The sequence below is a fragment of the Haematobia irritans genome, chromosome 3, assembly GCF_050003625.1.
Source record: "Haematobia irritans isolate KBUSLIRL chromosome 3, ASM5000362v1, whole genome shotgun sequence".
Taxonomy (NCBI): Eukaryota; Metazoa; Arthropoda; class Insecta; order Diptera; family Muscidae; genus Haematobia; species Haematobia irritans.
Window position 1 is genome coordinate 57,989,843 of NC_134399.1, and position 14,079 is coordinate 58,003,921.

Genomic DNA, 14,079 nt, shown 5'->3' on the forward strand with positions numbered 1-14,079 from the left:
CAGTGAGGCGTGGTGCACACAGACCCCGGGGAATAAAGAATATATAGATTTCTACACTGATGGCTCCAAATTGGATGGACAAGTGGGGTTCGGAGTATATTCTAATGATCTGGAACTTCGAATAGCGAAAAGATTACCTAATCACTGTAGTGTTTTTCAGGCTGAAATATTAGCAATAAGAGAGGTGGCGAATTGGCTGAGAAGTAATGTTCCAAAAAATGTGGGCATTAATATATACTCAGACAGTCAACCTGCAATAAAATCCTTGGACTCTGTGTTCCTCAACTCGAAAACGGCCATCGACTGCCGCAAATCTCTCAATGAGATGGCTGAGCAGTACAATATTCACCTAATATGGGTGCCTGGCCATAGGAACATACCGGGGAACTGCGAAGCGGATGAGTTGGCAAGGCTAGGGACTACCTTACATATTCCAGGGGAACTAGAATTTGTTGGTATGCCCCTAGCTACCTGCAAGCTCATGCTGCGTGAGAAGGCTGTTATGATGGCAAATGTTCGATGGGAGAATTGCAAGGGTTGTAACGACACCAAGCAAATATGGCCCCATTTCAACTTAAACCGCACACTAGATATGCTAATGTTCTCGAGACGTCAGATATCACTCCTGATATCTGCTATAACGGGTCGCTGCCTGATAGGCGATTTTGCAAAAACTATTGGCGCGAAGTATAATGACTATTGTATGAGCTGTCATGATGCGGAGGAAAAAGAATCAATTAAACACCTCTTGTGTGAGTGTCCTGCATTTTGTGTAAAGCGCAAGCAACTTTTAGGAGCATATAGCTTCAGATTACTGGCGGATCTGGAAAACGTTAACTTAAGCAGTCTGCTACTGTTTTTGGAACAATCTGGTTGGTTCAACAAAGAAAAATAATCAAGAAGGTTCAGCGGTTAAAACTAGAAGTGCCCATATGTAATAGGTACTTTTAGTTAATGTGGTATCACAATGGACTGAATAGTCTAAGTGAGCCTGAATCTTAATCGGGCTGCCACTTTAACCTAACCTAACCTAACCTACTACTTTTTACTACGAGTAAAGTAAAGGAACACACCTTTTATGAATAATGTTCCAAAAAATTTTGCAAAACACAAAATTTTTCATAAATTGTTTTCGTCAACGTTTTTCAGCAATAAATAATCTTCGAATCGCGACGGCGACTCAAACTGCAATGAAAAATATATTGTCGTGAGGTCAAAGACTTCATGTCTTTAAAATACGAATGCAAATTTTGCTTAGCATAGAAGACGCATTTCTCTAATATAAAGCTTTTTTTCTTGTCCAAAAGTCGATAAACTTTTCAATGAATTCGTATCTTCCTTATAATTAAGTTTAGATTTAAGATAAAAAACACTTCAAATATAGGCTAAGACTTATTTTGAGGATTTAGCATCTTTAGTTTAAAGTTTTTTTGGAATTAAGAAAATATTTTTTACTTCGAAGTATCCGTTATAATTTGGATTTTTAAACTGTACGTACGTGAATAGCTTTATTAATATACCGGAAATATAGAATGAAACTTCGATAAATGAGATCTGTATCCTAATTTTATTTTTATACACGGATGAAAAAGACTGTTTTTCATATGTTTGGCTATAAACATTATATGTTTGGAACACAAATTTTTAAACACAATATTTTTGAGTGCAAGCATATAATGTTCATAAACTAGGATAACATGTTTGGGACATATATGTTAATATGTTAGAACATATTATGTTTGGGACATAAAATGTTTGTAAATATAATATGCTTGGATGCAAACATATATTAATTTAGAAATAGCCTATAAACATATATGTGTTTAGTAGCTTGGAGCGCTATTTAACAGGGAGCGATATTGAATTAAGTTGGTGGTTGTTGCTTGTTATTACAAAATTAACATTTTATTTTTCCTTGGGCAATTGATCAGCTACTTCTTTGATCCTTACAAACTGTGTGGTCCGCTGTTCGAATCCTCGACCGGCAAAAGGTAAAATTAAAATAAAAAAAAAAAACAATCATACAATTGAATAATTGCTTCTACAATGTTTGTATTACAGAAAAAGGTGCTAAGAACTAAAAAATCTCGTTGAAGTGAGAAAGATGTGGGGGAATATACAATTGGGCAGAAACAAAATTTTGAGCATTCAGGTCGAAAACCTATGTTGTTAGCACCTATATTACCTGTTTATTTTCATAATTCGTTATGATTGTAAATATATAAATAAATAAATAAAATTTTGAGCACAATATTGTTTGGGAGAATTTTTTTAAGCATATAATATTTTTGGGTGCAAAATGCTTCCAAACATATTATATGTTCACATAATAACATATTGTTTTTTGGAAGACAACATTATTGAATTTGGATGCAAAAATACAAAATGTTTGGAACTTAGACTACCCAAACATATATTGTTTAGACCAATATGCTTTCAAACATATTATATATTGGAAGAGATCAAACATATAAATGTTTGGGCAATACCCAAAAATATATATGCTTGAAGCAAAATATGTTTGGGAGTATATGTTACAGAAGCGATTTTTTGTGAGCGTGTAGATGCTAGATTTAAAGCCAGATACGTCGCAAAAAAATTTCCTTATTTTAAAGAACCATCATCGGAATCAATACCAAAATCCTTAAAGGAAGGTCAATATCTTTGGATCCAAGTAAACTTTTTTATTGAGTGTACGCCAAACTCTAATATAAAATGTATCCTTAGTACAATACTTATTATCTTTCACTCGGAATCAACATTACAGCCTGTTTCTGTATGTCGAACGAGCTCTATCGATCGACTGAAATGGAAACAAACAGCTGAATTTATAACCAAAAATCAGCTGTTTGTATGCATTTCAGTCGATCGATAGAGCTCGTTCGACATACAGAAACAGCCTGTTAAACTCATTAGTGTAAAGACAAAATGTCGGGCAAACTTTTGTTTTCAGTGTAATCTTTATAAAATAATTCTCTCTCTTTTGTTGAATCTCCATATGACCAATAATTTTGTATGTAAATACAACTACTTGTGAAGTTTCACTAAATTTCTAAATTGCAATGTAACCCATAAAATGTAGCATTCAAGACAAAAGTACGTTTTTACTATGAAATAATCAAGATTTCGTTATTATTCAACATTTCATTTTAAATTTCACTTATGATGTAAGCCTAAAATGTGGAATTTTTCTTTTTTTACCCCCAACGATAATCACTAGCGTCTGTTATTAATGCGAATCCTACTACCCTACGACGTGCTATACATTTCCCCCTCGTTTTATTTTATCTTGGAATGTCGAATACGAAATTGGCATGCCCATCCATGCTACTTGTAATCGAGAGAGTTTTTCAACCGTTGAATATGTAAATAATTGCTCCTTAATCTTCTTCTTCTTTTGCTGCTTCTGCCTGCGAATCGAATCTGATGTGTGAGATCAGATAAACTACGCGGCATTCCTTTCGTAACGCAATGTAAACCAATCCATTGGACAAGCCCATCGCATTTACGATATGGCCAAATGTTGTAAACGAAATGTGTTGAATTAATTCCGATGAATGAATGTACTTACATAGCAACATCTCTAGATGCGCAGAAGAAGAAGAAGCACTACATATGTTTGTTAATTCAACCCAAAAAGAATAACAAACGCGAGTTTTATGTTTTACTCAAGTTGAGTGATTTGGATACAATGTGGCGTTTATTAGGGGGTACTCAATTTGATGGGCGTAAAAGTAACAGTTACTCTCCACACAACATCGCCTAATTTTCACTATGGTATTATTGTTGTTGAAATGCGAATCATCTTTACATCAGATAATAACAGTTGATAAGACGAAAATGTATAGCACGCCTAATTATTGGCTGGACCTTAGATCAAATGAAACCTTTCCCTCTGCCGGTCCCAATAGAGAAGAAATATGATCACCATGTTTCAAAAACAAAATGTTACGGCAAAATTTAAATAATTTGTACCATTTTATTAACCCTCTAATGCCCAAGCCCGTCTTCCTTAATTCAGGAAGATTTTAGTAGACAACAAAAATGAGTAAAATAAAAAGAAAACTTAGTTAAAACTTTTCAAGAGACTTTGTATCCATAAGTGTAGGAAGGCCTCTGGGGAGGGGGCTTAGACCCCCCCAGAAAAATTTTAGCCCCCCCCCCAGAATTTGAAAACCTATTTACGATTTTACATTTTTATAAAAATTAAGCAAGTATATACTCGTACAACGCACAAAGTCCCACTAAAGACTTTCATGCACAATCGAATTACTTGGGTTGTGGTAGAAGTCTGATATTTATGAAATAAAGCTGTGGTTGAACTTATGATTTAGTTGAATAAAAAATAGTAATTGATATTAGAACTATTCTTTCATAAATTAATATCTTAATAATGCTGCAAAAAAGCGTCGCCAAAAAGAAATGAAAATGTTCTTTTTGGGTCTGGAAGTGGTACACTCTTACTTACTCTTTTACTCTTTTTTTATTACTTTTTATTACCAATTTTTTGCTGGGAAAAGTGTGGAACTACCCTACGGGAAATGGATCAACCACAGAACTGGTACAGGACTAGTCCCTGGTGTGTATGGATCAGTCCCAGTTCTGATCAAAACGTATGGAAGGGACCGTCCACCTTTACATGGGTTTTGTCATTGACGGAGTAAACTTACATTTTAGGACGCGTCTTGGACTCACCCCAAAGGACATGTCCTGGAACAATTTAGCAGGAGCAACCCATAAACAGGTCCTCAGGAACCAGTCTCGGACAAACTCTTAGAAACTCTTAGAAACTCTTCAGTCTATAAAGTTTTAGCTAGGGGGACTATAGCCCCCCCTAGGAAAATTGTCTAGCTACGCTAATGTTTGTATCATATACTAAATTTTACCGTATTAATTTTTCTTATTTAGTTTTCTTGCTTTTGTGTCGTTAACATTGAATATTTAATCAGCTGGCAAACAAATTGGGGCATTATAGGGTTAATTATAACTCTGTTTTTAACTCATTTGAATGGAGCTTAACATAGAATCGGGCAGCACTCAGCGATAAGAGAGAAGTTCACCAATGGACTGAATAGTCTAAGTGAGCCTGATACATCGGGCTGCCACATAACCTAACCCATTTGAAGCAAACAAAAAAAAATAAAATTACCCATTAAAAAATGAAAAAAGCGAATTGTAAAAAAATTAAATTAAAATAACTTCCTGTGTAGTTAAAATAAAGACCAGCTTTGGGAGAACAATTTTGGAAGTGCTTTTAAACTTGTGACTTTAGAACAACTTCAAAATTTTTTTGCTTGGGTGTAATGGCTTTTTCGGTCAATTCAAGACCATAATTCTTGCCAATTCGACTAAATCTAAATCGATTCTAAAATTTAATGTTATTTCTAACAGTTTTGATTTTGAAGAATTTAATTAACAACAAGTATATACGGCCGTAAGTTCGGCCAGGCCGAATCTTATGTACCCTCCACCATGGATTGCGTAGAAACTTCTACGAAAGACTGTCATCCACAAATTTCAACTCACATGGTTGTTAAATATCATATACTACCACCACGTACCAAATTTCAATCAGATCGGATGAATTTTGCTTCTCCAAAAGGCACCAGAGGTCAAATCTGGGGATCGGTTTATATGGGTCAAATCTGGGGATCGATTTATATGGGTAAAATCTGGGGATCGGTTTATATGGGGGCTATATATAATTATGGACTGATATGAACCAATTCCTGCATGGTTGGTGGATACCATATACTAACATCACGTACCAAATTTCAACCGAATCGGATGAATTTTGCTCTTCCAAGCGGCTCCGGAGGTCAAATCTGGAGGCTATGCGTAAAAATGGTCCTATATGGCCCATTTGCAATATCATCCGACCTACATCAATAACAACTACTTATGCAAGTTTCAAGTCGATAGATTGTTTCGTTCGGAAGTTAGCGTGATTTCAACATCCGGACGGACGGACATGCTTAGGTCGACCCAGAATTTCACCACGACCCACAATATATATATAGTTTATGGGGTCTTAGAGCAATATTTTGATGTGTTACGAACGGAATAACAAATTTAATATACCCCCATCCTATGGTGCAGGGTATAAAAAACACTAAGCCTGTAGTGAAGATCACGTTTGTACAAGTAGGTGATCCATTGGACGATATGATACTGATCTTTATGGTATTCATATACCCTCCTTGGAATAGTTTCTTTTGGCGGCTGAAATTCATTTCACCTGAATAGCTACTCTTTTTTTTCATTATTTATTGTGCTTATGTAATTTTTGGTTAAATTTTAAGCAAATTTTGTTGGCTTATATTGTAAAATGGAAAAAAATCAAGACAAGGGGGAGGTTAAGTCATTTGTTCCATTGGCTTATTTGCGTCTAATAAATGACCCCTTTTACTTCTTCCACATCATTTAGAAGAAAAAACAGCGATTTTTTTCTTTCTTGTTATTTGGCTGAGATTAAATGTTGCCAATAAAATCCAGAGTTGTAGTAACGCGTCCATTCCTTGATTTTTTTTAGTTTTAGCTAAATGGCCGTACATTATTTTTAATGTGTAATTTTTTTTTTGCTCAACAGCAACAACTTAAGTAAATGTAAATGTTTACTTATCGTTGGTTGTTTATTTGGTTTCGCTATTTTTTTCTCGGGAGGATTTTTTTCTTTGCTCCGTTGATGTGCGACTTGAAACTCGACTTGGCCTGTGATTTAGAGTTCGAATGCGTGTAAAATTTATGTGAGAAATAACAATTTTATTGTGTTTACTTAGCAAATGTTTTAAATATTTCATTTTGGACCACCATAGATTGAGATTACAAGTTGGCGACTGCCTCCCCTGAGTGTGGCCCGGACTGGTAATGGTGGTCTATGATTCCTTATCGAAGACCATTGGCCACAATCATTGAATTCTTATTTTAGTTTTCTCTACAAAATATTTGCATCGTTATGTCTAAACAATTTTGGATTTTTTGTTTTTGCGTATTATGTTGATTTGGCTTTTTTTTTTGCTGATTGGGGAGGGAGTGTTAAAACAAATAACTTTAAAGTTAAGTAAGTAAATATGAGTTTACACACAAATATCGCAGATATTTATATAAGAAATTGATTTCAAATATTTAACATGAAATTGAATGTTTGGGGTGTTTCCGTAGAAGACCGTTGAGTGAAAGGAACCTATTTCTAGCTCTTTATTCTCTAAAAATGTTTTAATGTGATGGCATTAATACTGAGAGCAAAATTCTTCAATTTTATATGGGCTTGTTATAATTACTACAAGAAGGGAACATCGTTTTTCTGTATGTATGCTTTGATAATGAATTTTTGCCTTTAGCCACATTAACTAAGATTTAGTTTCATTTGTATCGGAAACTAGAATAAGATGGGCGCTAAATAGCTTTGGACCATTCAAATCCCCCGGACCTGATGAAATTACTCCGGCGGAGTTACAAGCAGTAACTGACAAAATTATCCCCTGGTTGTCGGCGATATATAAGGGATGTATCAACTTATCATATATCCCAGGAAAGTGGAGGTAAACAAAAGTCGTTTTCATACCTAAAGCGGGAAAAGCCTCTCACTCGAGGGCGAAGGATTTCCGACCAATCAGTTTGTCCTCATTCCTACTTAAGACTCTGGAGAGGATGATGGATATTTATCTTAGAACTAGCATCGATTAAAGTTTGTTCTCGAAACGACAGCATGCATACTCGAAGGGCAGGTCTACTGAGACCGCACTACATGACCTAGTCAGCTTTATTGAAAGCTCACTATCTGTCAAAGAATACACAATCGTGACGTTTCTAGACATCGAAGGGGCGTTCAATAATGTCCATCCGAGCTCGATATTAAATGGACTGACAACTCTGAATGTTGATCCATGTTGTTAGCTGTTAGACGAACTGCTAATGAAGAGACGTATTTCAGCCACCCTAGGACAAGCAAACATATAAAGGTATGTGAACAGAGGCACTCCCCAAGGAGTGCCTCTGTTCACTCCTATTCTTTGGAATGTTGCTATAAATAACCTTCTGGTTACTCTAGAAAAAGAAAGGATAAAAGTGGTGGCATACGCAGATGATGTGGCTCTGGCAGTCAGGGGAAAATTCCCATCCACAATCAGAGATATTATTCAGAGGGCCCTCCGGATGACTGAGAAATGGGCGAAAGACAATGGTCTTGGGGTAAATCCTGCAAAGACAGAATTAGTCATGTACTGCAAAGATCGCAAAACTCCCACGGTTAGGCCTATTTCCTTAGGGGGTATTGAAATTCCCTTTGATGAGTGTGCAAAATACCTTGGCGTTATTTTGGACAGGAAGCTGAACTTTAAGCTTAATATTGAAGAAAGGGCGAGAAAAGCAACTGTAGCTTTGTACTCGTGCAAAAAGGCAATAGGATAAAAGTGGGGACTAAAACCAAAAATTGTGCATTGGGAGCCACCGTGGAGCAATGGTTAGCATGCCTGCCTTGCATACACAAGGTCGTGGGTTCGATTCCTGCATCGACCGAACACCAAAAAGTTTTTCAGCGGTGGATTATCCCACCTCAGTAATGCTGGTGACATTTCTGAGGGTTTCAAAACTTCTCTAAGTGGTTTCACTGCAAAGTGGAACGCCGTTCGGACTCGGCTATAAAAAGGAGGTCCCTTGTTATTGAGATTAACATTGGATTCGGGCAGCACTCAGTGATAAGAGAGAAGTTCACCAATGTGGTATCACAATGGACTGAATAGTCTAAGTGAGCCTGATACATCGGGCTGCCACCTAACCTAACCTAACCTAACGGCAGTGGTTAGATCTATAATGCTATATGGTGTTGTAGTCTGGTGGCCGGCACTTCAGAAACCGACTTGTTTAGATAAAGTTCAGCGTATGGCGTGTTTGTGAATTTCAGACGCATTCAGCAAGACAGGAACAAATTCCCTTAATGTCATGCTGCATCTATTGCCTTTAGACATTTTGGCCAAACAGTCAGCTGCAACAACGGCTGTGCGGTTGCACGACCTATCACTGTGGTCTGAAAAAGGTTACGGTCACAGTTCGGTCCTCAAAATAATGCCAGATGTGCCTAACGTAGTGGATTACACTTTGGCGAGTCCACTTTTCGACAAAAAGTTTGAGACTCTAATCCCCAACAGTGAGGCGTGGTGCACACAGACCCCGGGGAATAAAGAATATATAGATTTCTACACTGATGGCTCCAAATTGGATGGACAATTGTGTTTCGGAGTATATTCTAATGATCTGCAACTTCGAATAGCGAAAAGATTACCTAATCACTGTAGTGTTTTTCAGGCTGAAATATTAGCAATAAGAGAGGTGGCGAATTGGCTGAGAAGTAATGTTCCAACAAATATTGGCATTAATATATACTCAGACAGTCAACCTGCAATAAAATCCTTGGACTCTGTGTTCCTCAACTCGAAAACGGCCATCGACTGCCGCAAATCTCTCAATGAGATGGCTGAGCAGTACAATATTCACCTAATATGGGTGCCTGGCCATAGGAACATTCCGGGGAACTGCGAAGCGGATGAGTTGGCAAGGCTAGGGACTACTTTACATATTCCAGGGGAACTAGAATTTGTTGGTATGCCCCTGGCTACCTGCAAGCTCATGCTGCGTGAGAAGGCTGTTATGATGGCAAATGTTCGATGGGAGAATTGCCAGGGCTGTAACGACACCAAGCAAATATGGCCCCATTTAAACTTAAACCGCACACTAGATATGCTAGTGTTCTCGAGACGTCAGATATCACTCCTGATATCTGCTATAACGGGTCGCTGCCTGATAGGCGATTTTGCAAAAACTATTGGCGCGAAGTATAATGACTATTGTATGAGCTGTCATGATGCGGAGGAAAAAGAATCAATTAAACACCTCTTGTGTGAGTGTGCTGCATTTTGTGTAAAGCTCAAGCAACTTTTATTTAGGAGCATATAGCTTCAGATTACTGGAGGATCTGGAAAACGTTAACTTAAGCAGTCTGCTAATGTTTTTGGAACAATCTGGTTGGTTCAGCGAAGAAAAATAATCGAGAAGGTTCAGCGGTTAAAACTAGAAGTGCCCATATGTAATAGGTACTTTTAGTTAATGTGGTATCACAATGGACTGAATAGTCTAAGTGAGCCTGAATCTTAATCGGGCTGCCACTTTAACCTAACCTAGTTTCATTTAATGAATTTAATGAAATTTATTGTTTCCATATTTATCTTACTTTCACCCCCATTTTCGTGAAGCTCCGTTAGTGCCACGTTAGCTAACGAACCTTTAAACCGCGCTATCGACATATCTGTCACCTTGCCTATATATTCCATGTGCCAGCTAAGAACTTAACTGCCGAAAAATTTTCAGTTAAAGTTAAACAGTGAGTAAATATTTCCATGTTTCTTTCTGCTAACTGGCAGTTAAAGCCTAACGGAGCTAAATGAAAATGGCCGTTAATATAATTTAAGTTTAGTTGCTGGTTTTTGTCCAAATTATTAATTTGCTTGCGTTAAATGAAATATAATTAAATATATTTTACAATAATTTTATATCGCTCAATTTGAATTTATTTTGTTTTTACTTAATTTATATTAATTTAATAAATTTAATTTTATATTGATAAAAATATTTTTTTGTTTAATTTAAAAGATTAGGGACATTTTTACACTAAAAAAAGTTTACTTATATTTAGTTTTTACGGAGTTATATAGCTTTAAATCTCAGCTCTACAAAATTAAAATTAGGATTCAGATCTCATTTATCGAACACTGAAAAAACAGTGAACCCACCAGGAAGAAAACTTTTGATTAATTTTAGATAAAATTGAATATTTTTAGAAAATTTTAATTAAACAGTATTACAAGCGCTTGCATCATACCGATATCACAAAAATAAGTAAATATTTTTCGACAAATTCAAGAAATTCAAAATAATTTTTTTCACTTGATAAAGAAAATTTTGTAGTTCAAAAATTACAAGAATATGGACGCTTTTGTAGTAAAATTTACAAATTTAAAGAAATAATGAACTATTTTGTGAGAAATATGAATTTAGTAAATCTTTATGTTTAATTTGTGTATAATTTTTTCACGTTTTTTAGTTCATTTAACTAACGTACGCAAAAAATTATTAGAGTAAAGGAAACCAAACATAATAATTTCATGAACTAAAATAATTTCATGAACTAAAATTGGCTTTGGTGAAATGGAAAGTTCACTTTTGTTTGAGTGAAATTTTCTTCTCTTTTTGCGATATATTGACAAAAAATATTCACGCAAACATAAATTTTAAATTCCAAATCCAATTTATGACAGATACTTCAAAGTTCAAAAATGGTTTCATAATTCAACAAAAAAAAAATTAACTTACAAAAAAAATTATTAACTAACAAAGAAAAAAATTTCCGTAGTTAAACTAACGCTAAATTTAACTTATTTTTATTGGAAAAAATTTATTTGCTTGTATTTAAATTTTATTATTTTTATGGAAATTTTCCACAGCTTAATGAAATCTTACTTTTTTTTAAGTATGTCTCAAAAATTTTATGAACTAAACGTGAGTATAAAGTTCAATGACCGTACACATGAGTTCAATATGAACTAAAACAAATGAAAATTTTCGTACGATTCCCAAAAATAGTAAGAATGAACTACTGTATGGTTAAAATGGTCACGATTTGGCTCCAATGATTTTCTTCTTTACTTTTAGTTAATTTTTTCCTCTATGAGATGATGTAATTTCATGAACTGCAGTTAAAATGTACAAGAGGGCATTAAAATTTCCTGGTTTCAACAACGCTTTGTGGAAATCTCAAAATGTGGAGTAAAATTTAGTTCCATTTTCGTGCGTGGTAGTTCATTCTTCCTATAAAACAGTCCCCTTTTTTTGCGTGTAGCTTTCAAGCTTTATTCCCAAGGCTGATTATCTCAGTTAATTTAAAAATTGTTTGTTTAAAAAGAGTTGTGTCCTAAATTTAATATAAGTACAGATTATGATTTTTCTTTTGATCAAAATTTCTTTAATTCATAGAAACTTGTCCTTAATAAAATAAAATATACTTAATTTGTCATTATATTCTTCAGGGTGATGAAATTGCGATCTCGCCAAATCTCTCTTTCGATATCATCTTGAAATCTTGTTTTTGCAGTAGGGTAAATTTCATGAAAATTGAGTCAACCATATTTTGTAATTGATATAGCAAAGAGTTTTCCTCGATCAGATGAACAGTTTTGTTAATAACATAGTGCGTTTTTAACAGAATAATAAGGGAACATTTCGTTATTGTTACGAATTTATTTCCATGAATAATTTCGTTAATACAATTAACTTCTTGAGAGTGCAGGTTTCATTCTACTCACTTGAAATTCGTATGCTAATGATCCTAAAAAAATTTTTCTCGATATATGTATATAGCTCCCACATAAATAGATCACGATATTCTTGAGGTCTAACATGTACCCCCAAGAATAGTAATAAGAAAATGTTTGTCTATTCATTTTTTCTAGAAATGAACAGACAAACAATTTTCCAGACTGATGCCTAAATGCAAGTTTCATAACATATATAACTCAAATAAAAATGAAAATTAATATAACATACATATCTTTTAATTAATATCACTTGTAAAAATATTCCAAGAATTCCGAATGAAAACAATCGCATTTCTTCTTGCCAGGCATAAAATTAAGTCGTTAAATCTGGCCTTCATTTGTTAGTTATACCCTGCTGAGGGTCTCAATAATAAAATATCTCACATGATTGCTTTCTTTCTAATTCTAAGGTCAACGTCTCTAATGAAGGCAGGCGCAAGCCTTTCCTCTATCTAGGGTCCCTCAATGCATATTAAAAGCCCATAAAATTCAATTGTTTTTTTTTTCCCGAGTCTAAGACATTTCCATTAATAGCCTCTTCACAGCATTCATTAATATTGATCATCATAATTTTCTCCCTCCCTCCTACGTCTATTTTCAGATTACAGTCACCGCCAAGATATTCCACGAATTGCCGCATTATTAAAATTAATTGCTGACACCATTGGAAAACGAAATCAAACGACCAATTCGAATTCAAAACCGATCCACAAACTAAGCAATTTTACCTCCTCATCCTCGTTATGGCTGTTGGGAAGACGAGCGAATGTGATTTACCAGCATGAAATAATGTTTTGTTTTCTTCGTAAATTTTAAAATATTTTTATTTGGTTGTTTTTGGTTTTTTTTTTTGTTAACTCAAAATTTTGAAATTATAACGACACAACAACAACCACTACTGAAGTTAAAAGTTAATTTCCCTCGAACGCGAACTTTTCCTTAAGAAGATTGTTTTTATTTGAAAATTGTATTACGCGAAACGTTACAAACATTAAACGACAAAAATGGCTATGCTTGAAGCACGGCCTTATCGACCTTTCAAGTCGAGTGAAGAATATTTGGAAGCCATGAAAGAAGATTTGGCTGAATGGATGAACACACTCTATCCGGAATTAACAATAAATGCAGAAAATTTTATGGATCGCTTGGATACAGGTGTAGCACTATGCAAGGTAAGTTAATTAATCAAATGGGTGCATTCATTTAATTTTTTGCGAAAATTGCGAAAATCATTGTTTACAATCATATATTAGAGTATGTTATGGTTTAACTTAATGCATTTTTTATTATGATTTTCGTAATGAATTTTTATACCCTTCACCACTACTGTGGTACAGGGTATAATAAGTTTGTGCATTTGTATGTAACGCAAAGAAATAGTGGTCATAGACCCATCTTTTAATATACCGATCGGCTTAGAATTAAATTCTGAGTCGATTTAGCGATGTCCGTCTGTCTGTCTGTCCGTAGGGCCGTTTCTTGGGGCAGAGATAATCGCTATTGGTTTTGGAAAAAGTCGGTTCAGATTTAGATATAGCTGCTATATATATTTATCCCCGATTTGGTCATAGTTAGCGTGTTTATCAACTGATTTTCTTGAAATACCGTACATCCAAATATTTTATGAATCTCGAAAATCTTGCAAAATATCAGCCAAATCGGTTCAGATTTAGATATATCTCCCATATACATCTTTCGTCCGATTTAGACTCAT

At 34.9% G+C, this 14,079-nt stretch overlaps 1 protein-coding gene across 3 annotated transcripts in view; it reads left to right on the forward strand.

Annotated features, from left to right (window-relative positions):
* The window catches only part of pigs (GAS2-like protein pickled eggs), a 455,389-nt gene that overhangs the window by 224,741 nt on the left and 216,569 nt on the right, over nucleotides 1-14,079 (forward strand). For all 3 annotated transcript variants that reach the window (XM_075302273.1, XM_075302274.1, XM_075302275.1), the window contains exon 2: nucleotides 12,967-13,537. In XM_075302273.1, the coding sequence (XP_075158388.1) occupies nucleotides 13,370-13,537 (168 nt within the window). In that variant the 5' untranslated portion in view covers nucleotides 12,967-13,369. The remainder of the gene's footprint in view (nucleotides 1-12,966; nucleotides 13,538-14,079) is intronic.